Here is a 27,541-nt window from a genome sequence, read left to right as displayed (position 1 = left end):
GTAATCTCCTAACGGTATGGGGCAATCATGGCCAATCAACCCAACCTGCACATTTGGACTGCAGGAGGAACATAGAGAAAACACATGTAGACATGAGGAGAATGTGTAAGAGACAGTGACCCAAGGCTGGAATTGATCCTGGGTCCCTGGTGCTGGGAGGCAGCAGTGCTAACCACTGCCACCATGCTGCCCCAAGTACCTGAGTCTCCCCAAATATCAAGTTCTACATCCTTTAAAACAAAACTATTCTGCTTTTCTGTTCTTAATCTCTCAATATCTCCCAATATACTCCATCTGCCACCTTGTTAACCACTTACTTAACTGGCTTGATTTTTTTAAAAAATATTTGGCTCAGGAACTCAACAGCCAGATAATTTCTGGCTCCTAACCCTGTGGCACATCTGCAATACTCATTCAGCAATTCTTCACAATGTCAATATTCTGCTCTAATTGGGTGTCACATGAACAGAAAGGAGGCAGGAGCTGCCTGGAAAGCACAAGGTGCAAAGGCAGACATACAGCAATCATGATGAAGTCTGCCACTGCCCTGTAGAAAACAAGTAGCTGCCCATTAAATGGCCAAACAGCCAATAAACACACAATCCAGACCAAGGTCCTCTAGTTCCAAGATTTCCTGTTAAGAAAAAGCTCATTAACTTCTGCCTGCATTGAACTCAGCAGTTTGTGCACCAACATGAGTGATACTGTTTGGGTTTGGCAATTTAGTTAGAAAATTGCTGTCTCATCTTCCCAGGACCATTTGCAAACTCCTCAGGGACGTTAATAGACTGTTAATAGGAGCTGGGTGAGTTCATGACTAGCCGCCCTCCCACTTTTGAAAATTCCAGTGCATGAGGCACCATCTGGAACGCTATTTTCAAAGCACAGCTGCTCTTGTCCTGGTCCCCACGGACAACTGAAGTCCAAGCCAATCTGTTTGTGTCTCTTTATAGCCCCTTTGTGTCCCCCACAGCTAACATTCCCATTAGCTCTGTATCATCAGCAAACTTAGACACATTACTTTCAGTCTCTCCATCCAGGTCATTAATAGGTTGTAAATAGTGAAGCCCCAGTGCAGGATCCTACTAGCTTAAATGCCCCAGTTATCCCCACTCTTTCCTATCCATGAACCAGTGCTTATCTATGCTAATGTTTTGCCTCCAATTCATTGAGACCTTATCTTGTGCAAACCCCTTACAGAACTTCTTTTGGAAATCCAACTGCACTTACTAATTCTGCTTCCTCAATGTTACTAGTTACATCTTCAAAAATCCTTTGTCAAACATGATTTTCCCTTTCGTAAAACCATGTTGGCTTTGTGTGATCATACTAAGATTATTTTGACTCCTGCCAGCATTTTCTGGACAATTGATGTTGGGCTAACTGACCTGTAGTTCCTGATTTTTATTTTCTCCATCTGCCACTGTGCCCCAGTGCACATGTGCACGCACACCCACACACAGTGTTGCACTTGTTAATTTTCACTGTGCTGAGACCATTCTCAGGGAATTTTAGAAAACTATAACCAGTGCATTCATTATCTCTTTTTCCAACTATTTTAGTATCCTGGGATGTAGACCAAATGATCCTGGTTATTTGTCACTTTTAATCTCTCGAGTTTCTTCACTACCTTTTTCTCTGCTGTTATTTACTTCTATGGGTTCCCCATATTTATTACCAAATACACAATTTGGGTCCTAAGTGAATGCAGACACAATATTTGTTCAATGTCTTTGCTGTTTCCTCATTACCCGTGATTTCTCCTCTTCTGTTTATAAGAGACCAACATTTATTTTAGCTATTCTTTTTATATACTTAAAAGCTTTTACCAGCTGTTTTTATTCCCAGTTTACTGTCATTCTGTCTTCTCTCTCATCAATGTTTGGTCACTCCTTTTGCTGGTTTCTAAAATGCTCCCAATCCTCAGACTGACTCCTGTTATTTGCAGTATTATAAGCCTCTTCTTTTAATCTTTATTTCTTCAAGTATTTCCTACTGTTTAGCATTTTTAGTCTACTTGCACAATCAATCTTAACCAGTTGTTCCCTCATACCTATGTAATTTGCTTTGTTTTAAGACATGTTGCTTTCAAACATAAGGAATTCAAATGTAGATTTCCAGAGGATCTTTTAATACATGATTATATAAAAAAAAATTAAGGATACGGTGGTAATGCAGGAAAATGGTGTTGAAGTAGAAGATCAGCCTTGATCTCAATGAATGACCATGGGCTTGAAGGGCTGAATGGCCTAATCCTGCTCCTATATCTAATGTTCTTATTTTCATAGCAATTAACCCTGCCTCATTTACATGGCATTGATGTAAAACAGCTGTCTTTAGTTGGTTCCACAATACATTGTCCCAGGAAATTGTCAGAAAAATATTCTACAAATCATCCACACTACCTCTGTTTAACTTGATAGGTCCAATCTATATGAAGATACTCTCACATTTATTATACATCCTTTATTACAAACCCCAATTATTTCTTCAGTATATATTTGTCAATTTCTCCCTAGCCTCCACATATTGTGGGCCTTCTACCACAACAGTATAAATCTCACCCTGATCTCTTCAGCTCTGACAAAGGGTCATCCAAACTAGAAACATTGGCTCTATTCCTTCTCCACAGATTCTGTCAGACCTACTGAGGTATTCTGGACAATTTTCCAGCATTTTCTGTTTTTGTTTTGGATTCCAGCATCTGCAGTAATTTATTTCTACCTAATGGCTGTTCAGACACCTACAAGCTAATCGCTCCACTCCCTATGTTAGCAGATTCCATATTCTCATTATTCTTTGGGTAAAGATGTTTCTTCTGAATTCCCTATTGGGATTTCTTGGTGATTGTCTTAAACTGATGGCCTCTGGTCATGCTTTTCTGTGCAAGGAGAAACCATCTCCCTGCATCCACTATCAAAACCTTCCATCATTTTAAACCTCAATTAGCTCATCCTTCAGCTTTATCTTTTCAGGAGAAAAGAAATACAGCCCATCAATCCTTTCCTAATATATGCACCTCAAATGGCAGAGCACATGAATGCTCAGGCATTGAATGGGGCTGTCAGCCATTGGCAGTAGGGGTAAGGCTGAAAATCACAATAGGATGGCTGTCTATCTCAAGTTGCAGCTGGCAATGCAGGCATGATTGCCACTGGGCTCAAAATCTGACAATGAGGGGCAATTTGCTCCCAGAAGGGTGGAACAATTGGGCATTAAGTGGGAATGAGAGGGGAAAGGGCTGGAAGAAAACAGAAGCCACATCCTTAATATGGGATCTGTCACTGAAGAAGGAGCTACCTGCACATGACAGAGATCCAGTGCCATAGGAGATTTGTGACTATCTAGGCAGATGACTTCGTGTAGCTGTTAGCCAAGATCTTGAACTTTGCAGCACTGGTTGCCATGACCTGCAAGTAGTCATCAAAGTCACCATGGCTTTGAGCTTCTTCCCTTTCATTTCCTTCCTAAGATCATCTGATTTGGTGGCATCTGAAAGATGGCTACACATCAATGCATCTTGCTAGTCATTGATACCCTCTGTGGAGTGGAGCAGAACAGTACATTCTTGTAATGACAGACACATTCTCAGAGATTTGAACCAACACTTTCCTGCATGGAATATTTTTTTGAAAAAAGAATCATATTGTCCAACTGAGTTTGGAGAAGAGTGTTTCTACAGGGCTTTTCCTGATTACCTGACACATTATTGATGGAAGAGCCACAAAAGAACAGTAGGGTTTTGATAGCTGTTTTGCTAAAGTTAAATTGGACATGTAGAACCTCAACAGTTGTTTTTGATCTTTACTTTTAACTGGCAAGTAGACAACAGAAATGTATAGGGCGGGATTGTGCAACCTTGGTCGGACAAGACTAGAAATCCCCACACGAGGTCAAAGGAGATTTCTGTCGTCGGACCCTTGCCTGCTCTGATTCTGTGGCAAGTGAGGTGGTCGTGGTTCGGCCAGAATTATTGCCCAATTTACATTCCCCAGGATAATGTCCTAGGTCCAACCATCTTCAGCTGCTTCATCAATGACCTTCCTTCCATCATAAGGTCAGAATTGTGCAGTCATCTGTGAACATGCCTAATGTTCAACACCATTCACGACTCCTGTGATACTGAAGCAGTTTATATCCAAATGCAATAAGACTTGAACAATATACAAACTTGGGCTGACATGGCAAGCAACATCGCTCCACACAAGTGCCAGGCAATGACCATCTTCAATAAGAGGGGATCTAACCATCACCCCCTTGCCATTTAATAGCATTATCATCACTGAATTCCCCCACTATTAACATCCTGGGAGTTGCCATTGACCAGAAACTGAACTGGACTAGCCAAATAAATACTGGCTACCAGAGCAAGTCAAAAGCTAGGAATCCAGCAGAGAGTAACTTCACCTAACCCTTCCCAAAGGCGATCCACCATCTATAAGGCACAAATCAGGACTATGATGAAATAATCTCCTTACTGGACTAATGGAGCTCCAGCAATACTCAAGAAGCTTGACATCATACAGGATAAAGCAGCCTCACTTGATTGCTGCCCTTTTGACAAACATTCAATCCCTCCATCATTGACAAACAGTGGCAGCATATGTACTATCTACAAAATGCACTGCAAGTGTTTCTTAGGCTGTACCTTTCAAACCCACGACCATCTAGAAGGATAAGAGCAGCAGATACCTGGGAGGTTCCTCACCAAATCACTCACTATCCTGGCTTGGAAATATCACAGTAAGAAGCCTCACAACACCAGGTTACAGTCCAACAGGTTTATTTAGTAGCAAAGCAACTAGTTTTCAGAGCGCTTGCTGCCCCTTCATCAGGTGAGTGGGAGTTCTGTTCACAAACAGGATATATAAAGACACAAACTCAATTTACAAAATAATGGTTGGAATGTGAGTCTTTGTACCTTTAAGAATTGATTACCTATAATGTGAGTGGCGAGAGCATTAAGCACAGGTTAAAGAAATATGTTTTGCCTCGACAGGACAGGTAGTGGGATTTGGAAGTCATGGGGGTTACAGATAGTGTGATGTGAACCCAAGATCCAGTTGAGGCTGTCCTTGTGTGTAGAACTTGGCTCTCCATTCACCTTGTTGTACCTATAAGACTTGATTCCTGTAAAGACCTGCGTTCCAACCATTATTCTGTAAATTGAGTTTGTGACTTTATATGCCCTGTTTGTGAATAGAATTCCCATTTACTTGACGAAGGGGCAGCCAGCAGTCTGAAAGCTAGTGGCTTTTGCTACCAAATAAACCCGTTGGACTTTAACCTGGTGTTGTGAGACTTCTTACTGTGTTTACCCCAGTCCAATGCCGGCATCTCCACATTATGACTACCATCGACTTTGGAAATATCTCACCATTCTTTCACCATTATTGCTAGGTCAAAATCCTGGAATTCTCTCTAACGGCACTGTGGGTATACTTACACCCTAGGGACTGCAGTGGTTCAAGCAGGCAACACACCTTTACCTTAAGGGAAATTGGGGTTGAGCAATAAATGCTGCCCTAGCCAGTGATGCCCACGTCCTATAAATTAATTAAAAATAAATACATTTTCAGCTCAGGACTAATAATCATAGACATCATGCGCAGAACTTTACCTGGTCATCCTTGCCCCAAATGATGCCTATTGGCCAGGTAAGGCCTGTTTCCTGTCCATCCTTAAATTACTTGAGGCCTTAACTGAGAAAAAAGAGATACCTCCTTCAAAGACTCCCCTTTCACATCAGATGTCTCTCCCACAAAGCTTCCTCCCTCCCTTCCCCACTGTGGCCTCTTCATCAAGACCCAAGCTCCTTTTTCTCAACCCCCCCCCGGCCTCACCTCCTCTGCCCTTGCCTGATACTGGAATTAGAACCTGGGAACTGCTTGTTGTCCTAATCCTGACCACTACTGTCAGTGGCACTGCTGGGACTATAGCTGCTAGTCAATCAGTTTGGTCACAGCTCTGAGATGGGGCTATCACCTGAATGAGGGGGTGGAAGAACCATCTCCAGCCAATAATACTCTTTCTGGAGTGTTAAATGACTGTGGGTCTGCTATGATTGGTGGGGATGCGTCCCCTGCTGCCATCTGAAAAATCTTAGTCCACAGAAATTTACCACTCGGCTGGAGGTTATTCAGCCTATCTTGTCCGTGCTGGTTAATGAAGAGCTATCCAGTCTAATCTCACCATCCTACATACAATTCATACAGTGCAGAGGAAGGCTGTTCAGCACATCGAGTCTGCACCAACCACAATCCCACCTGGACTCTATTCCCCTAGCCCCACACAATTACCCTGTTAATTCCCCTGTCACTAGGGTCAATTTAGCATGGCTAATCAACCTAACCCACACATCTTTGGACTGTGGGAGGAAACTGGAGCACCTGGAGGAAACCCATGCAGACATGGGGTGAACGTGCAAACTCCACACCAACAGTGACCTGAAACCGGAATTGAACCTGGATCCCTGGCACTTTGAGGCAGCAGTGCTAACCACTGTGCCACCATGCTGCCCAGTTGGTCAGAGCTCTTCAAGGAGGCATTCAAATACTTTTTAAATGTGTGCGTGTGTGTGTGTTTCTGCCTCCATCATCCTTTCAAACTGAGTCTGGGTTTCTATCACCCTCTGGGTGAAAACCGGTTTCTCCATCTCTCTGTTAATTACTTTAAATCTAAGCCTTCTGGTTTCTGACCCCTCTGCTAAGGTGAATCAGTTGTCCCTATCTAGGCGTCATTTCCATTTCCAACCTTCAGGGGATAGAGTGATTGTTATGTGTAGCTAGCTATCTGTCAGTCTGCCTCGCTGTGCTTTCATGACCGGAAAAAAGAATTATCTGGGGAAAAAAATTCTCTCAGACTATTACCAAATTTTACACACGAATTCCCTCAAGGACATGCTGCTTCCCTTTTGATTAGTCTGATAACTCCAGAGCTGCAGGAAGAGATACAGGAAGAGATTTGTTGGCATTGTGTCTAACCTTGATCTTATTTGTGACCCTGGGGTAAAAGGTTGCACACAAGTTGTTTCTACATATCCCGTTGAGGATGCATTTTGAGCTTTGCCCAAAAATGTGCTCTGTAATCAGTATTCTGCCTGTGCTTAATGCAATTGTAGAAAACAAATGTGATGGAAGAAGTTTTTATTTCCCCTCTGGATTTGAAACATTCTTTAGCTCTCCAAGGATTACAGATGACATGTATAGTTTGGCAGAAGCAGTTTCAGCTGTCTGTGCCGCTGTAGATGTGATTTCAGCATTTACTTCTTTTTGTGCTGACGGTGGCCATTTCTCCTGCTTTCAGCAAATCGACGTTCATTTTAAATCAGAAATCAGCAATAATAAAGCAAACACGTTCGGGTAAAATTTCATCTTGGAAAGTAAAATGGGTAATAGTGAGTTGGAAACTTGTTTTATACCCCTGCGCAATTGGAAAAGAAAATCTGGTGGAAAGTAAAACCAGCATCTAATTTAAACTAAAGTTTAAAGTTTGTTTATTATTGTCACAAGCTTACATTAACACTGCAATGAAAATCTCAGTGCCACACCCTGCCTGTTCTTTCTTGCAATACAACAGTAACATTATTTCAATCGTACATAAATTGGCCAAGAAACGCTTTGGGATTTGGTAAGATTCTGAAAAGCACTATGATTCCAAGTTTCTTCTTCAAATCCTTTCAATTCCTGTGTGTGGTAATGTTGCAATCTCCTGCTGTTAAGATTCTACATGTTGCCCAGAGCTAGGCACAGGATATTGCTCCCTTTAAAGTTTAAAATTAAAAGTTTGTTCGTGTCACAAGTAGGCTTATATTAACACTGCAATAAAGTTACTGTGAAAATCCCCTAGTCGCCACACTCTGGCGCCTGTTTGGATACACTGAGGGAGAATTTGGCATTGCCAGTGCACCTAACCAGCATGTCTTTCAGACTGTGGGAGGAAATGGGAGCACCAGGAGGAAACCCACAGACAGTGACCCAAGCCAGGAATTGAACCTGGGTTCCTGATGCTGTGAGGCAGCAGTGCTAACCACTGTTAGCACTGTACAGCCCTCAGACTATGGCCCAAAACCAATTTCACGCCGATTTTAAATACCAAGGAAGGACAGCACAATTTTAAATTTTAAATTTAGAATGCAAATTAATAGGAAGTTGGCATGAGTACAAAAGGACATGTTTCCTCCCAGATATAGTCTGCTTGGCTATTGGGTTCAGAAAGCAACTGCCATAGAAATTTATGCTGACTCTGGTACTTTAGAACAAATAAGACAACAACTCTGAGGCTGAGTGTTTTCAATTTTAACACTCTGTAACCCGCTGCCCTCTCCACTACGCTTTATTTCTTGATTCCCATTTCTCCACTGTTTCTCCTGCACTCCAACAGTGTCCTAATCACTAGCGCACAATGGGCCCCCATTGTAGCTCATAACTACACTCCAGGTCCACTGTGTGATGCCATGAGAGGTCAGCCAGTTAATGTATGAATACAAGATCTGTGCAGTCAGTTTTTTTTTGCTATGTGTATCTCCCTTTACATAAGAACTTTGAAAATCACAGTGTAAGCTAAATATATTAACTTGCAACATATATTAACACTAGATTAGAATTAAATTAGTATTTATTGTGAAATTCTGAGAATTATCCCTTTACTTTATGACCTGTCATTTGTAGATGTGCAACTTTCAGAAAACTGGTGCTTTGTGTATTAAAGCAATTAATTATACTTTTAATCACACAAACATTTGTTCCATTTATCTATGGATAGGGATGTTTTGATATTTTCTGGCCATAACTACTTACAAATAGAAAGAAATCTCACAACACCAGTTTAAAGTCCAAACAGGTTTATTTGTAGCAAAAGCCGCAAGCTTTCGGGACAGCCTGTCCCTTCATTAGGTGGCTGGGAGTTACCCCAGTCTAACGCCGGCATCTCCACATCATCACTTACAAATAAGCAGAGAAACATTCATGTTTTATTATAATGTAGAAAATTCAGTAATTGTGGAAAGAACTTTCGCTCTACTCCCAAAACTGTAATGAGCAGAGTTACTGTTTTATGATGGCACGGTGGCACAGTAGTTAGCACTGCTGCCTCGTAGCACCAGCGACCTGGGTTTGATTCCAATCTCAGGTGACTGTTTGCACGTGGAGTTTGCATGTTCTCCCTGTCTCTGTGTGGATTTCATCTGGGTGCTCCAGTTTTCTCCCACAGTCCAACAATGTCAGGTGGATTGGCCGTGCTAAATGTATCCCTTGATATCTAAAATGTGCAGGGTAGGTGGATTGATAATGCTGAATGTGTGAGGTTACGGAGTTAGGATGGGGGATTAGGTCTAGGTAGGTGCTCTTTCAGAGAGTCAGTGAAGATTTGATGGGCAGAATAGCCTCTTCTGAAGGAATTCTGTGATTTCTAAAATTGTCAGCAAGTGGAAGTATCACCTTTGAAAGTAAAACATTTTGTAAAATTTTGGGGTTTCTGATTGAAGCATATGAACAAAAAAAACTATGTTGACATGCGTAACTAACACAGCGTTGTAATAGGCCTGTGACATTCACAGTCAAAGCTACCAGTATGCTCGCACACTCCAGAACAATGTTAGGCTTACAATGAATAAATAAAGATAGCTAAAAGCACTCTGAAGAGTATATAATCCTTTTACATTTTTAGAATTTGAATGCAATAAATTCCCATAAGACCACCAAAAAGTTAAATATAAACTAAAATAGTAGGATTAATACCACATTCAGAGGGAGCATGGGTCAGAGATAGCTACAATGCAGCTCTGATTCTTTGAGCAGCGGGTTGCAAAATTAGCCCAAAGGCTTTTAGCAAAGTAACATTTGCAAATAGAACTGGACAATCTCCTGGTATCTAATAGGGATTTACAATCACTCTGTCCATCTTGGAAAAAGTCATATGGGATAATTGGATTGGTGAGTTTGGAGAACTTATGCTAGAAATAACAACAGAAACAATTTGCATTCTGGTAGCATGTTTAACATAATCAAATGTCTTGATGGCCTTCACAGTAGCACTTGAAGCAAAATTTGACACAATGCATAAGGTGATATCTGTGGAGGAGAGCATGGCTGCCAACTCTTATGTCCTGGAGTGTGCTACGTTCATCAGCATACACTCATTGCTAAGCCAACAATGGTTATCTTGCTGAGCTGCTGTCATATAAACTGGGTTATAACCTACTTACCATCCATACCTTTACCATGGACATCTGCAAGCAAGATATGAAAATGGTGGATATTGAAGTTGACAACTGGGGGATGGTTGTAGATATGTGGTCAGAAACTCATCTTTGGGCCAAACATGACATTAAAATTGTGAATAGTTTGTTTCAGTGTCAATAGTTGCTAGGGGGAAGGATGGAGTTTTTAGCTAGGGATATCATATATAATAGACTCATAGAATCCTATAGTGCAGAAGGAGGCCATTCAGCCCATCGAGTCTGCACAAACCACAATCCCACCCAGGCCCTATCCCCATGATCTATACATTTATCCCCCTGACATTAAGGGACAATTTAGATGGCCAATCCACCTAACTTGCACATCTTTGGACTGTAGGAGGAAACCCATGGTGGCACAGTGATTAGTAGTGCTGCTTCACAGTGCCAGGGAGCTGGGTTCGACTGTCAACTTGGAGATGTGTGGAGATTGCACTTTCTCCATGTATCTGCATGGGTTTCCTCTGGATGCTCTGGTTTCCTCCTACAGTTCAAAAATGTGCAGGTTAGATGCATTGGCCATGCTAAATTCTCCCTCAGTGTCCGAACAGGAGCTGGAGACTAGGGGCTTTTCACAGTAACTTCACTGCAATGTGAATGTAAGCCTACTTGTGACTCATAAATAAATAAACTTTATAAACAATATAAATAAAACACAGACACGGGGAGAATGTGCCACCTCCGCACAGACAGTGACTCAAGCTGGGAATCAAACCCGGGTCCTTGGTGGTCTGAGGCAGCAGTGCTAACCACTGTGCCACTGTGCCGCTCCTAATACTACACACTACATAATATTATGTACAATACGATGTTCATACCATTTTAATGATATTTTATATTGTATTATCTTTAATAAAGCATGCTTCATCTCAGATAAGACAACTGATTACACGGTTCCAGTGGGGAGATTATCTCTGATACTGGCTGTTTATATTTGACTGTTTCTCTCTGTGGATAAGTGCACCACTTTATGTGGACTTGTGATCTACACTGAGACTTGTTTCCCTTATCTATGTTGGAACTAGTTGATGTCAAATTAGGCAGCAGTGGGAGTTCTGCAGTTGTCACTGAGCTAGTGAAGCAGAATTAGTGAATGCTCACACTGCGATATCCATTAACTGCTGATGGATATATCCATGTTTGGATAAGGACAGGATCAAGCTCATGGCTGACTAGTTTATGTGCATTTGTGTACCAGGCTTCAACATGAGGAATGGCCATTTGGTGAAAGGATTGTTTCTGACGTTGGAACTGTAATTCTCCAAAGGTGGGATAGTAATGGAAACACAAAGGAAATATGAGGGAGGATATCATGACTAACATATTCCTGTGTTGGTTTCTTGCAGCTGTTGATAAATGTACTGAGGGTTTATGTCATCCAGATGCAACTTGTTACAATGTTCCTGGTTCATTTGCCTGTCGGTGTAACCCCGGTTATAAAGGAGATGGTGTCCATTGTACATTGATAAAGCCTGGTAAGAATCCAAAGTCATTACGTTTTACAGTAGCATTGTGTTTTATGACAGGATTTGATTTGAAGGACTGGGAAAAGCAAGGGAATTATTTTCTGTAGAGTATAGAGTTCAGATATGTGCAGGTTAGATGGATTGGCTATGTTAAATTGTCCCTTTGTGTCAAAAGATGGGCAAGTTAGGTGGATTATCCATGGTAAATGCATGGGCTATGGGGTTAGGGCAAAAAATAGAAACTGAGTGGGATAATCTTTCGGAGGGTTGATGCAGACTTGAGGGGCTGAATGGCCTCTTTCTGCACTGTAGGGATTCTACGAATCTATAATGCTACCCTACAGTAGGAGTACTTTTCTGGCTCTGACAACTACAAACGAGCCTAGAAGTGAGTTTGAATTGTACTCTTGCTTTAAACAGTAGTGCCCCTGGAATTTGATCAGCAATGTGCTGACAAGGCCCATTGTTAAAATTGGCCAATGTCTCCCTGCCAATAGTCCCAAATGACAATGTCAAAAGTTCAATTTTATTTTAATTTGGCACTTCCCTTAAGCCAACTATATAAATTTTAACTCATGTCCCGGAGGTCAACCCCATGCCTGCCCCTTTGGTCACGAGGACACGGATTTGGAAGCGGGAGAGACCGGCACCCCCAACTGAAGCAAGACCTCAGGAAGAACCAGTGTCAGTGCCTTTATGGCATTCCCTTTGGAAGCAAAGGTTTCCCATCCGCTTCACACCCCCTGATCTGGCCCTGCCTCCAATTGATCCCCAGGCCAATCGTTAAATGGCAGAAAAGTTCCCCCCCCCACCCCCATGGGGTGTGGGCTTAGGGAAGAAATAGACTTGATGGGGAGGGATGTTAAAGTTTAATTATTAATATCACAAGTAAGACTTACATTAACACTGCAATTAACTTACTGTGAGATTCCCCTAGTTGCTACACTTTGGCACCTGTTCAGATCAATGCACCTAACCAGCACGTCTTTCAGACTGTGGGAGGAAACCGAAGCACCAGAGGGAACCCACACAGACACGGGGAGAATATGCAAACTCCACACAAACAGTGATCCAAGCTGGGAATCAAACCTGGGTCTCTGGCGCTGTGAGGCAGCAGTGCTAACCGTGTGCCTATTATATTATGATGCCAATGGGGAATTGTCAGTAGTTCTCTCCGTGAACTCCTCTATTGGACATGTGGAGGCTCACCCAATAAGGAAGGAACAGCGAGGAGGTTAAAACCAGCTGGCTGCACTCTGGAAGGCTGATTTAGGCCTGACCCGCACGCACTCTGTAGCCACTGAACTTTGAACACACTGTAAATAAAGGGTGATTGGTGATGGAAGACTAACCTTGGTAAGATTATTACAGCGACATAATGGCAGAGTTGGTGACTTCCTTTCTGCTGCCCGTCTCATGCCCAGGACTCTGAATGGCTAATTGGCTGGCCACTACATGATTGCATGGCTAGCTGCCCCCCACAAGTGGAAGTCCCATATGCTTCCAGTCCCACCATTGAGACACATGCTGCTCCCAAAAGACTCTGCCCAGGGATTGTGAATTGTGGCCAATTTTCCTCTCTCTAATGTAGAGGTGTGGTAATATCCAAATGTTCCCCATTCCGAGAAGCCTCAGTACAGACTGGGAATCTGGGACAGTTGTAGTGTACAACATTGGAAGTGGGTGTGGGATGGCATTGCAACGCTACTTCTTTGATCTTATTGTAGTCTGAAGCGCTTTATTGATGTGCAGCGTCGACAGAAATGTTCTCCTTCTTTAGAACTTACAGGACGCCCAAAGACTGCTTGTGAGGAGCAGCGAGATGAAGTGGAAGCAGAGTTCAGCCCCCGAGGGAGTCGACCACACTTTGGAATGCATGTTCCTCAGTGTGATGAGGAGGGCAACTTCAGGCCCCGACAGTGCCACAGCAGTACAGGCCAGTGCTGGTGTGTGGATGCATGGGGAAGGGAAATTCCTGGAAGCAGAACACTCCCTGGAAATAATCCACCACAGTGTGGCCTCCCAGGTCAGCAAGTCTCGTTTAAATCAATCAGTTGTTATCTCACTAAATTGCTGAATCACTGAAATCCTAAATGAGGCAAAACCACATTTCCACTGTCCTTTAGAATCATCATTCTGTCAGTTTATCAAATGCTTATTTCCTGTTGTTTGTTTACTTCTCGTTTGGGGTACAACTAACCAGGTGGAAATTTTTAATGTTAGATCTTAATTCAGTAAATGCAGAAAGCAATAACTTGTTGTCTGCCTCACCATTGAAATGCAGTAAGTTGTTGTATTTGATAGGGAGATGGTGGTACAGTAGTAATCCGGAGACTTATGCTTTGAGGACCTGGGTTCAAATTCCACATGGCAGTTGGTGAAACCTGGAATGAAAAGTTGAATAATGACCATTGTTGATTGTCGTGAAAGCCCATCTCATTCATTAATGTCATTGAGGGAAGAAATCTGCCATCCTTACCTGGTCTAGCCCACAGCAATGTCGTTGCCTCTTAAATTCCCACAATGATAGACAAGCAAGCAGTTGAAGCGCAATTAGGACAATAAATGTTAGTCCAGCCTACAACACCCACATTCCACGAATGGAGTAAAGAAAACTATATGGCCAGAATTTTACCGCCCCACCTACTACGGGAATTGTAGTGGGCGAGTGGCTGACAATAGGAAGCTCAGTTGACCTTATACAGGATTTTACAGTTTTGTGACCAGCGAGGTTGTAAAATCCCACCCAATGTGTCAGAGAGTTGAGTCATTTTGTGTGTAATTACACTTTATGGTGAAATGTGTGAATCATACTCTGTAACATTGAAAATTGCAATCTGTACCATTAGTATGAAATCTCATTCTTTCAAGTATTAATTGATGTTGAAGATTTAAAAATGTAAACCTTTCAGTTTTTTTCTTTTTACTTGTTTTATTTTTCCTTAATTACGTCTCACCTCAATTTATTTCTTTTCCTGCCCCTGACTTAACTACAAATCAGCCTGCACATTGTTCAGTCATTAAGCTGTTTTTTCACAATCTTTCAATCTGATTGATTAAGGAGGTATACAGTTGCTTGACTCGAGTCCCAAGGTGTCTGGTTTCCATTGCTGTGATGTTCATCTGACACTTTCAGTAATTTGCTCTTTGACATGTTAAAAATCTAAATGTGTCAGGGAAAGACTGACTTATGCTCTTGGGTGCCTTGGTGGAGTGAAGCTCTATGATTTGTTTCTGTTTTCCTATCCATCGATTTTAATTTTGTTCCCAATCACATCCAACAAAAATAAATATCGGTAACATTCTGTCAACTAGATAATTTCCAATTAAGGCTTTTTTTATAAACATTTCAGCTGTAATCATTCCAAACAATAAACTCTCATAAATTAACAATTCTCTAATGATCACCACAAACATTTAGTTTTGTGTCTGTATGAAGCTGAGTTGAAAATACTAAAACCAGCTGGCTGAGATAAAAGTGAGTAGAAAATACTAAATTTTGGTGGGTACAGATGTATGTTTGCTTGTGATCATTCTGTCAGCCCTGTGCTTGCTCACCCACATTGGCTCCCAGTCAAGCAAAATCTTGATTTTAAAATTCTCAAATCTTTCCATGGCCTTGTCCCTCTTTCTCTCTGTTATATTTCCCAATCCCACAACCCTCCGAAGGTATCTCTGCTTGTCCAAATCTGGCCTCTTGTGCCTTTCCAATTATAATTGCTCTATCACCTGCCCTGCTGCCTTTCTACCTTGCATTCCTCCCTCAAGATGCTTCTTAAAATCTGCCTCTGACCAAACTTTTGCTCATCTCACCAAACGTCTCCTTATGTGCCTCAATGTCATACCTTGGTTTATAATGTTCATGTAAAACATCTTGGGATGTTTCATTACTTTAAAGGAGATAATATAAATAGGCAGGTTGCTGCTGGATCCTCAACCCAATGGCAATTTCAACCCTCTTACACCCGTCATTCTCTCGCAAGTCCACCCACATGGTCAGATTAAACTTCTCCCCAAAATCTTGGTCTCCAGTTGAAGTTTTCTCTGAAATCACATTACTCAATGTAAAAATATCCTCCACAGTCACATTCTACTGAACCAATTTCAGTCGCACCACTGAGAATGTCCTGCCTGATAACGTTGGCAAGGTAGTTCCTCACAACAAACACTCAATAAGGAAGATTTATCTGATAATATTTATGTCACAAATGTTCTATTTCACAATAGTCCAAAATACTCACTCCTGGTGGTTATCAGCATATTCCTGGTGGTAGAATTTGAATCAATTTGAGGTGATAAATTAACTATATCGTGTATTGGATTTAAAGCATAGAAATAAACATGTGACAGCAGTCAGTTCACAGGAAGAGATGTCACATGACTTATGTAAGGGATGCTTGTAATTTGTATTTGTTTCAAAATCAGTTTTTTTTTTATTCGATTAGCAACCAATGAACACCCAAAGACAGCTTGTGAGCAGCAACGAGACAGACTGCGATCAGAGTTGAACCTGCGTGAACCTCTTGTTGGAGCCTATATCCCTGAGTGTGATGAAGAAGGGAACTTCAGACCTATGCAATGTCACGGCAGCACAGGCTACTGCTGGTGTGTGTATGAAAATGGACAAGAAGTTCCTGGGACTCGGACAGCACCTGGAATCAGTCAACCACAGTGTGAAGCACCAGGTCAGTCGGTGTTTCAAATATGGAGAATGACCAGTATTGTAGCAAAGATGATAGGTCAAGAGGACATTTTTTAAAAAGTGAGTCTGAATTGGAACAGGTCCTGGTGTCATTCATAGAAACTGATCAGCGTAGAAACAGGTGATTGAGGCATTGGGTGTCTCTTGTAGCTGTGGAGTGCCTGTTTGTGTTGCTGCTGCTTCTTCCCATCTTGTCCCTGATCTGTGGTCCAAGATAAAGTTGGTCCCACACTGAACTGAATACTGAAAGATAAATGTGGATCAATCTGTGTAAACCCCAGAACAGTCAAATTGTCTTCCAAAGTATTGGGAAATTGTGTTTAATGCAGTAAATGCACACTTTCAGAATTGATACTCTGACCAAAAGCTTTTAAATCAGGGAGGGAAATAGTTGTGAGACCTTAGTGTTTAAAACCTTTCTTGCCTGTCCCTTGATTAGCCTTTTCTAATCCCATTAACTCTCGCCATGGGCCAGAATTCTCCAGCATTCATTCCCCGCTGCTGCTGCCAATAAGAACGGAGTATTTGGCACTCAGCCAAGTCTCTGTTCAGAGCAGCAGGACTGGAGAATCCCAACAGGTGGACAAGGTCGGAGATTTCTGGCCTGATTTCCCTGGTATATCCCATAAAGTTTCAGAAATCTGTGGAACTGCTGTTAAAATCAGAATTAAAAATGAAAGTTTAACATATTTAACTTACCAATCTGCCTGTCCCTCCGAGGATTCCCATGTACTGCAGACCACATTGAGGTTGGCGGAGTTTGGTGGGTTGCTGCTGGCTCCTCAATCCAATGGCAGTTTCAGCCCTTCTACACCCATCATTCTCTCGCAAGTCCACCCACATGGTCAGATTAAAATTCTCCCCAAAATCTTGGTCTCCAGTTGAAGTTTTCTCTGAAATCACATTACTTCAATGTAAAAATATCCTGCACAGTCACATTCTACTGAACCAATTTCATTCCAGTTGCGCACCACTGAGAAAGTTCTGCCTGATACCTCTGGCAAGGCAGTTCCTCACAACAAACACTCAATAAGGAAGATTTATCAGATAGTATTTGTGTCAGAAATGAGCTATTTAACACTAGCTCAAAATATTAACTGTACAGGTGTATTCTTGGTGAAAGTAGAATTTGAATCAATTTGAGGTGATAAATTAACTACATCTTGTGTTGTATTTAAAGCATAGAAATGAACTGGAGATTACAGTCAGTTCACAGGAAGAGATGTCACATGACTTGTGTAAAGGATGCATGTAATTTGTATTTGTTTCAAAAACCAGTTTTTTAATTTGTTTAGCAACCAATGAACGCCCAAAGACAGCTTGTGAGCAGCAACGAGACAGACTGCGAGCAGAGTTGAACCTGCGTGAACCTCTTGTTGGAGCCTATATCCCTGAGTGTGATGAAGAAGGGAACTTCAGACCTATGCAATGTCACGGTAGCACAGGCTACTGCTGGTGTGTGTATGAAAATGGACAAGAAATTTCTGGAACTCGGACAGCACCTGGAACTGGTCAACCACAGTGTGAAGCACCAGGTCAGTCAGTGTTTCAAATATGGAGAAGGACCAGTATTGTAGCAAAGATGATAGGTCAAGAAGGACATTCTTTAAAAAGTGAGTCTGAATTGAAACAGGTCTTGGTGTCATTCATAGAAACTGATCAGCATAGAAACAGGTGATGGAGGCATTGGGTATCTTTTGTAGCTGTGGAGTGCCTGTTTGTGTTGCTGCTGCTTCTTCCCATCTTGGCCCTGATCTGTGGTCCAAGATAAAGTTGGTCCCACACAGAACTGAATTCTGAAAGATAAATGTGGATCAATCTGTGTAAACCCCAGAACAGTCAAATTGTCTTCCAAAGTATTGGGAAATTGTGTTTAATGCAGTAAATGCATACTTTTAGAATTGATGCTCTGAGCAAAATCTTTTAAGATGTAGAGGTGCTGGCGTTGGACTGGGGTAAACACAGTAAGAAGTCTCACAACATCAGGTTAACGTCCATCAGGTTTATTTGTAGCAAATGCCACTAGCTTTTGGGGTTATGTCCCTTCGTCAGGTGAGTGGGCAGTTCTGATCACAAACAGGGCATATAAAGGCACACACTCAGGTTACAGAATACTGATTAAAAAGTGAATCTTTACAGCTAATTGTGTCTTAAAGGTGCAGACAGTGTGAGTGGAGATAGGATTAAGCATAGGTTAAAGAGTTGTCTCCAGACAGGACAGTAAGCGAGATGTTGCAAACCCAGGCAAGTCACGGGTGTTACAAACAATGTGACATGAACTCAAGAACCCAGTTAAGGCCGTCCTCATGTGTGTGGAACTTGGCTATCAGTCTCTGCTCAGCGACTCTGCGTTGTCGTGCGTCGTGAAGGCCGCCTTGGAGAACGCTTACCTGAAGATCAGAGGCCGAATGCCCGTGACCACTGAAGTGTTCCTTAACAGGAAGTGTCTTGCCTGGTGATTGTCGAGTGGTGTTCATTCATCCGCTGTTGTAGCGTCAGCGTGGTCTCCCCAATATATCATGCCTCGGGACATGTGTGAGTTCCACACACATGAGGATGGCCTCAACAGGGTTCTTGGGTTCATGTCACGTTATTTATAACTCCCACAGCTTGCCTGGGCTTGCAGCATCTCACTGTCCTGTCTGGAGACAATACACATCTCTAACTTATGCTTAATGCCATCTCCACTCACATTGTCTGCACCTTTAAGACTTGAATAGCAGATTAGCTGTAAAGACCCGCACTCTAATCAGTATTCTGTAAGCTGAATGTGTGTCTTTATATGCCCTGTTTGTGATCAGAACTGCCCACTCACCTAACGAAGGAGCAGAACCCTGAAAGCCAGTGGCATTTGCTACCAAATAAACCTGTTGGACTTTAACCTGGTGTTATGAGACTTCTTATGAAATCTTTTAAATCAGGGAAGGAAATAGAAGTGACCTTAGTGTTTAAACCATCTCTTGCCTGTCCCTTGATCAGCCTTTTCTAATCCCCTTAAATCTCGCTATGGGCCAGAATTCTCCAGCCATTCACGACCCGCTCTTGCTGCCAACAAGAATGGAGGATTTGGCCAAATCTCTGTTCAGAACAGCGGGACCGGAGAATTCCAGCTGTGGACAAGATCGGAGAATTCTGGCCTGATTTCCCTGTCGTATCCCATAAAGTCTCAGAAATCTGTGTAACTGCTGTTAAAATCAGAATTCTGCATTTAAAAAGCTGGTAATGAAAGTTTAACATATCTAACTTACCAATCTGCCTGTCCATCCGAGGATTCCCATATGCTGCAGTCCACGCTGAGGTTGGTGGAGTTGGCACATTGCTGCTGGATCCTCGACCCAGTGGCGATTTCAGCCCTTTTACACCCGTCATTCTCTCGCAAGTCCACCCACATGGTCAGATTAAAATTCTCCCCAAAATCTTGAACTCCAGTTGAAGCTTTATCTTAAATCACATTACTTAATGTAAAAAAAGTATCCTTCACAATCACATTCTGCCAAACCGATTTCATTCCAGTTGCACACCACTGAGAAAGTTCTGCCTGATAGCGCTGACAAGGCAGTCCCTCACAACAAAATTCTCAATAAGGAAGATTTATCTGATAATGTTTGTGTCACACATGAGCTATTTTACAATAGTCTAAAATAACTCCAGGTGGTTATCGGCATATTCCTGGTGGTAGAATTTGAATTAATTTGAGGTGATAAATTAACTATATCATGTGTTGTATTAAAAGCATATAAATTAATTAGTGATAGCACTCAGTTCACACAACTTGTATGAGGGATGCACACTTGTGATTTATATTTCTTTCAAAACCAGTTTCTTTTAAATTTGATTAGCAACCAATGAACGTCCAAAGACAGCTTGTGAGCAGCAACGAGACAGACTGCGAGCAGAGATGAACCTGCGTGAACCTCTTGTTGGAGCCTATATCCCTCAGTGTGATGAAGAAGGGAACTTCACACCTATGCAATGTCACGGCAGCACAGGCTACTGCTGGTGTGTGTATGAAAATGGACAAGAAGTTCCTGGGACTCAGACAGCACCTGGAACTGGTCAACCACAGTGTGAAGCACCAGGTCAGTCAGTGTTTCAAATATGGAGAATGACCAGTATTGTAGCAAAGATGATTGGTCAAGAAGGATTTTTTTTAAAAGGTGATTCTGAATTGGAACAGGTCCTGGTGTCATTCATAGAAACTGATCAGCATAGAAACAGGTGATAGAGGCAACAGTTTTCCCTTGTAGCTGTGGATTGTCTATTTGTGTTGCTGCTTCCCATCTTGTCCCTGATCTGTGGCACAAGATAAAGTAGGTCCCACACTGAACTCCTGTGTTACTGGTTGAACACCACCTGCAGGAAGACCAGTAAGATGGCAGGAGGACATGAAATCTGAGTGTGACACTATTGATCTGAAAGATAAGTGTGGGTCAATCAGTGTAAACCCCAGAACAGTCGAATTGGCTTCCAAAGTATTGGAAAATTGTGTTTAATGCAGAGAATGAACTCGTTCAGAATCGATGCTCTGAGCCAAAGCTTTTAAACCAGGGAAGGAAATAGATGCAAGACCTTAGTGTTTAAAACATTTCTATCCTCGATCAGCCTTTTCTAATCCCATTAACTCTCGCCATGGGCCAGAATTCTCCAGCCATTCAGTCCCTGCTGCTGCTGCCGACGAGAATGGAGAACTTTACACTCAGCCAAATCTCTGTACAGAGCAGCGGATCTGGAGAATCCCAGCCACGGACAAGGTCAGAGAATTCTGGCCTGATTTCCCTGGTACATTCCAGAAAGTCTCAGAAGTCTGTGTAACTGCTGTCTGCATTTAAAAAGCTGGTAATGAAAGTTTAACATATTTAACTTACCAATCTGCCTGTCCCACCAAGGATTCCTGTGTGCTGCAGACTACGCTGAGGTTGGTGGGTTGCTGCTGGCTCCTCGACCCAGTGGCAGTTTCAGCCCTTTTATGCCCGTCATTCTCTCGCAAGTCCACCCACATGGTCAGATTAAAATTCTTCCCAAAATCATGACCTCCAGATGAAGCTTTCTCTGAAATCACATTACTTCAATGTAAAAAAATATCCTGCACAGTCACATTCTACTGAACCAATTTCATTCCAGTTGCGCACCACTGAGAAAGTTCTGCCTGATAGCGCTGGCAAGGCAGTTCCAAACAAAAAACTCTCAATCGGGAAAATTTATCTGATAATATTTATGTCACAAATGAGCTATTTTACAATAGTCCAAAATACTAACTCTTGGTGGTTATCGGCATATTCTTGGCAGTAGAATTAGAATCAATTCGAGGTGATAAATTAACTACATCGTGTGTTGTATTTAAACGTATAAATGAATTGGTGACAGCACTCAGTTCACAGGAAAAGATGTCACATAACTTATGTAAGGGATGCTTGTAATTTGTATTTGTTTCAAAACCAGTTTTTTAATTTGTTTAGCAACCAATGAACGCCCAAAGACAGCTTGTGAACATCATCGAGACAGACTGCGAGCAGAGATGAACCTGCGTGAGCCTCTTGTTGGAGCCTATATCCCTCAGTGTGATGAAGAAGGGAACTTCAGACCTCTGCAATGTCACGGCAGCACAGGCTACTGCTGGTGTGTGTATGAAAATGGACAAGAAATTCCTGGGACTCGGACAGCACCTGGAACCAGTCAACCACAGTGTGGAGCACCAGGTCAGTCAGTGTTTTACATATGGAGAATGACCAGTATTGTAGCAAAGATCAAGAAGGACATTTTTTAAAAAGTGGTTCTGAATTGGAACAGGTCCTGGTGTCATTCATAGAAGGTGATCAGCATAGAAACAGGTGATTGAGGCATCGGGTATCTCTTGTAGCTGTGGAGTGTCTCTTTGTGTTGCTGCTGCTCCTTCCCATCTTGTCCCTGATCTGTGGTGCAAGATAAAGTAGCTCCCACACTGAACTGAATACTGAAAGATAAATGTGGATCAATCTGTGTAAACCACAGAACAGTCAAATTGGTTTCCAAAGTATTGGGAAATTGTGTTTAATGCAGTAAATGCACACTTTCAGAATTGATGCTCTGAGCAAGAGCTTTTAAATCAGGGAAGGAAATAGATGTGGGACCTTAGTGTTTAAAACCTTTCTTGCCTGTCCCTTGATCAGCCTTTTCTAATCCCATTAACTCTCGCCATGGGCCAGAATTCTCCAGCCATTCACGCTCCGCTGCTGCTGCCAATGAGAACGGGGAATTTGGCACTCAGCCAAATCTCTGTTCAGAGCAGCAGGGCCGAAGATTCCCAGCCACGGACAAGGTTGGAGAATTCTGGCCTGATTTCCCTGGCATATCCCATAAAGTTTCAGAAACCTGTGTAACTGCTGTTAAAATCAGAATTCTGCATTTAAAAAGCTGGTAATGAAAATTTAACATATTTAACTTACCAATCCTCCTGTCCCATTGAGAATTCCCATGTGCTGCAGACCACACTGAGATTGGTGGAGTTTGGCGCATTGCTGCTGGATCTTCGACCCTAATGGCAGTTTTGGCCCTTGTACACCCGTCATTCTCTCGCACGTCCACCCACATGGTCAGATTAAAATTCTCCCCAAAATCTTGGTCTCCAGTTGAAGTTTTCTCTGAAGTCACATTACTTCAATGTAAAAAAAATCCTGCGCAGTCACATTCTAGTAAACCAATTTCATTCCAGTCGAGCACCACTGGGAAAGTTCTGCCTAATACCTTTGGCAAGGCAATTCCTCACAACAAACACTCAATAAGGAACATTTATCAAATAATATTTGTGTCACAAATGAGCTATTTAACACTAGCTCAAAGTATAACATAGAACATTACAGCGCAGTACAGCCCCTTCAGCCTTCGATGTTGCGTCGACCTGTGAAACCAATCTAAAGTCCATCTAACCTACACTTTTCCAATTTCATCCATATGTTTATCCAATGACCATTTAAATGCCCTACAGTTGTAATTTTGGTGATGGTAGAATTTGAATCAATTTGGGGTGATAAATTAACTATATCATGGATTGTATTTAAAGCATATAAATGAACTGGTGACAGCAGTCAGTTCACAGGAAGAGATGTGACATGACTTGTGTAAAGGATGCTTGTAATTTGTATTTGTTTCTAAATAAGATTTTTTGTTTGATTAGCAATTAACGAACGCCCAAAGACAGCTTGTGAGCAGCAACGAGACAGACTGCGAGCAGAGATGAACCTGCGTGAACCCCTTGTTGGAGCCTATATCCCTCAATGTGATGAAGAAGGGAACTTCAGGCCTCTGCAATGTCACGGCAGCACAGGCTACTGCTGGTGTGTGTATGAAAATGGACAAGAAGTTCCTGGGACTCGGACCGCACCTGGAACTGGCCAACCACAGTGTGAAGCACCAGGTCAGTCAGTGTTTCACATATAGAGATATTGTAGCAAAGATGATAGGTCAAGAAGGACATTTTTTTAAAAAGTGGTTCTGAATTGGAACAGATCCTGGTGTCATTCATAGAAACTGATCAGCACAGAAACAGGTGATGGAGGCATTGGGTATCTCTTGTAGCTGTGGAGTGCCTGTTTGTGTTGCTGCTGCATCTTCCCATCTTGGCCCTGATCTGTGGTGCAAGATAAAGTAGCTCCCACACTGAACTGAATACTGAAAGATAAATGTGGATCAATCTGTGTAAACTCCAGAACAGTCAAATTGTCTTCCAAAGTATTGGGAAATTGTGTTTAATGCAGTAAATGCACACTTTCAGAATCGCTGCTCTGAGCAAAAGCTTTTAAATCAGGGAAGGAAATAGATGTGACACCTTAGTGTTTAAAACCTTTCTTGCCTGTCCCTTGATCAGCCTTTTCTAATCCCATTAACTCTCGCCATGGGCCAGAATTCTCCAGCCATTCACGCTCCGCTGCTGCTGCCAATGAGAATGGGGAATTTGGCACTCGGCCAAATCTCTGTTCAGAGGAGCGGGAGCGGAAAATCCCAGCATTGGACGAGGTCGGAGATTTCTGGCCTGATTTCCCTGGCATATCCCATTAAGTCTCAAAAATCTGTGTAACTGCTGTTAAAATCAGAATTCTGCATTTAAAAAGCTGGTAATGAAAATTTAACATAATTAACTTATCAATCTGCCTGTCCATCCGAGGATTCCCATGTGCTGCAGACCACACTGAGGTTGGTGGAGTTTGCAGGATTCTGATGGATCCTCGACCCAATGGCGATTTCAGCCCTTTTACACCCATCATTCTGTCACAGGTCCACCCACGTGGTCAGATTAAAATTCTCCCCAAAATCTTGGTCTCCGGATGAAGTTTTCTCTGAAATCACAATACTTGAATATAAAAAAAACCTTCATAGTCACATTCTACTTAAACCAATTTTGCTCCAGTTGCGCGCCACTGAGAAAGTTTTGCCTGATAGCGCTGGCAAGGCAGTTCCTCACAACAAATACTCAATAAGGAAGATTTATCAGATAATATTTGTGTCAGAAATGAACTATTTAAACTAGCTCAAAATACTCACTCCTGTTTGGTTATTGGCATATTTCTGGTGGTAGAGTTTGAATTAATTTGAGGTGATAAGTTAACTACATCATGTGTTGGATTTAAAGCGTAAAACAGTCAGTTCATAGGCAGAGATATTACATAACTTGTATGAAGGATACATACTTGTAATTTGTATTTGTTTCAAAACCAGTTTTTTTTTGTTTGATTAGCAACCAATGAACGCCCAAAGACAGCTTGTGAGCAGCAACGAGACAGACTGCGAGCAGAGATGAACCTGCGTGAACCTCTTGTTGGAGCCTATATCCCGCAGTGTGATGAAGAAGGGAACTTCAGACCTATGCAATGTCACGGCAGCACAGGCTACTGCTGGTGTGTGTATGAAAATGGACAGGAAATTTCTGGGACTCGGACAGCACCTGGAACTGGCCAACCACAGTGTGAAGCACCAGGTCAGTCAGTGTTTCAAATATGGAGAACGACCAGTATTGTAGCAAAGATGATAGGTCAAGAAGGACATTTTTTAAAAAGTGGTTCTGAATTGGAACAGGTCCTGGTGTCATTCATAGAAGTTGATCAACATAGGAACATTTCATGGAGGCATTGGGTATCTCTTGTAGCTGTGGAGTGTCGGTTTGTGTTGCTGCTGCTTCTTCCCATCTTGTCCCTGATCTGTGGCCCAAGATACAGTAGCTCCCACACTGAACTGAATACTGAAAGATAAATGTGGATCAATCGATGTAAACCACAAAACAGTGGAATTGGCTTCCAAAGTATTGGGAAATTATGTTTAATGCAGTAAATGCACACTTTCAGAATTGATGCTCTGAGCAAAAGCTTTTAAACCATGTAAGGAAATAAATGTGAGACCTTAGTGTTTAAAGCATTTCTTGCCTATCCCTCAATCAGCCTTTTCTAATCCCATTAACTCTCACCATGGGCCAGAATTCTCCAGCCATTCTCTGCCCGCTGCTGCTGCCAATAAGCACTCGGCCAAATCTCTGTTCAGAGCAGCGGGACCTGAGAATCCCAGCCGCGGACGAGATTGGAGAATTCTGGCCTGATTTCCCTGGCATATCGCATAGTCACAGAAATCTGTGTACCCGCTGATAAAATCAGAATTCTGCATTTAAAAAGCTGGTAATGAAAATTTATCATATTTAACTTACCAACCTGCCTGTCCTTCCGAGATCCCCATGTACTGCAGACCACACTGAGGTTGGTGGAGTTTGGTGGGTTGCTGCTGGACCCTCGACCCAATGGCAGTTTCAGCCCTTTTACACCCGTCATTCTCTCGCAAGTACACCCACATGGTCAGGTTAAAATTCTCCCCAAAATCTTGGTCTCCAGTTGAAGTTTTCTCTGAAATCACATTACTTCAATGTAAAAATATCCTCCACAGTCACATTCTACTAAACCAATTTCATTCCAGCTGCGGTTCTGCCTGATACCTCTGATAAGGCAGTTCCTCACAACAAACACTCAGTAAGGAAGATTTATCAGATAGTATTGGTGTCACAAATGAGCTTTTAAAAACAGTTCAAAATACTCACTCCTGGTGTTTATTTTCATTTTCTTGGCGATTGTAGAATTTGAATCAATTTGAGGTGATAAATTAACTACATCATGAACTGGAGATAACAGTCAGTTCACAGGAAGAGATGTCACATGACTTGTCTAAGGGATGCTTGTAATTTGTATTTGTTTCAAAACCAGTTTTTTAATCTGTTTAGCAACCAATGAACGCCCAAAGACAGCTTGTGAGCAGCAACGAGACAGACTGCGAGCAGAGATGAACCTGCGTGAACCTCTTGTTGGAGCCTATATCCCTGAGTGTGATGAAGAAGGGAACTTCAGACCTCTGCAATGTCACGGCAGCACAGGCTACTGCTGGTGTGTGTATGAAAATGGACAAGAAGTTCCTGGGACTCGGACAGCACCGGGAACCAGTCAACCACAGTGTGAAGCACCAGGTCAGTCAGTGTTTCACATATAGAGATATTGTAGCAAAGATGATAGGTCAAGAAGGACATTTTTTTAAAAAGTGGTTCTGAATTGGAACAGATCCTGGTGTCATTCATAGAAACTGATCAGCACAGAACCAGGTGATTGAGGCATTGGGTATCTCTTGTAGCTGTGGAGTGCCTGTTTGTGTTGCTGCTGCATCTTCCCATCTTGTCCCTGATCTGTGGTGCAAGATAAAGTAGCTCCCACACTGAACTGAATACTGAAAGATAAATGTGGATCAATCTGTGTAAACTCCAGAACAGTCAAATTGTCTTCCAAAGTATTGGGAAATTGTGTTTAATGCAGTAAATGCACACTTTCAGAATCGCTGCTCTGAGCAAAAGTTTTTAAATCAGGGAAGGAAATAGATATGAGACCTTAGTGTTTAAAACCTTTCTTGCCTGTCCCTTGATCACCCTTTTCTAGTCCCATTAACTCTCGCCATGGGCCAGAATTCTCCAGCCATTCACGCTCCGCTGCTGCTGCCAATGAGAACGGGGAATTTGGCACTTGGCCAAGTCTCTGTTCAGAGGAGCGGGAGTGGAAAATCCCAGCATTGGACGAGGTCAGAGATTTGTGGCCTGATTTCCCTGGCATATCCCAAAAAGTCTCAGAAATCTGTGTAACTGCTGTT

General features: G+C 42.2%; 1 protein-coding gene across 1 annotated transcript in view; it reads left to right on the top strand.

Annotated features, from left to right (window-relative positions):
• Positions 1-27,541, top strand: part of nid2a (nidogen 2a (osteonidogen)) — a 133,137-nt gene that overhangs the window by 31,574 nt on the left and 74,022 nt on the right. Inside the window, exons 11-19 of the mRNA XM_080202687.1 lie at positions 11,584-11,712; positions 13,484-13,729; positions 16,149-16,388; positions 17,701-17,940; positions 20,245-20,484; positions 21,862-22,101; positions 23,556-23,795; positions 25,113-25,352; positions 26,634-26,873. Of these exons, the coding sequence (XP_080058813.1) occupies positions 11,584-11,712; positions 13,484-13,729; positions 16,149-16,388; positions 17,701-17,940; positions 20,245-20,484; positions 21,862-22,101; positions 23,556-23,795; positions 25,113-25,352; positions 26,634-26,873 (2,055 nt within the window). The remainder of the gene's footprint in view (positions 1-11,583; positions 11,713-13,483; positions 13,730-16,148; positions 16,389-17,700; positions 17,941-20,244; positions 20,485-21,861; positions 22,102-23,555; positions 23,796-25,112; positions 25,353-26,633; positions 26,874-27,541) is intronic.

The sequence above is a fragment of the Carcharhinus amblyrhynchos genome, chromosome 14 (genome assembly GCF_965287045.1).
Source record: "Carcharhinus amblyrhynchos chromosome 14, sCarAmb.v2.hapA, whole genome shotgun sequence".
NCBI lineage: Eukaryota > Metazoa > Chordata > Chondrichthyes > Carcharhiniformes > Carcharhinidae > Carcharhinus > Carcharhinus amblyrhynchos.
Note: the sequence above shows the minus strand (reverse complement) of the source record. Positions and strands in the feature narration are given on the sequence as shown.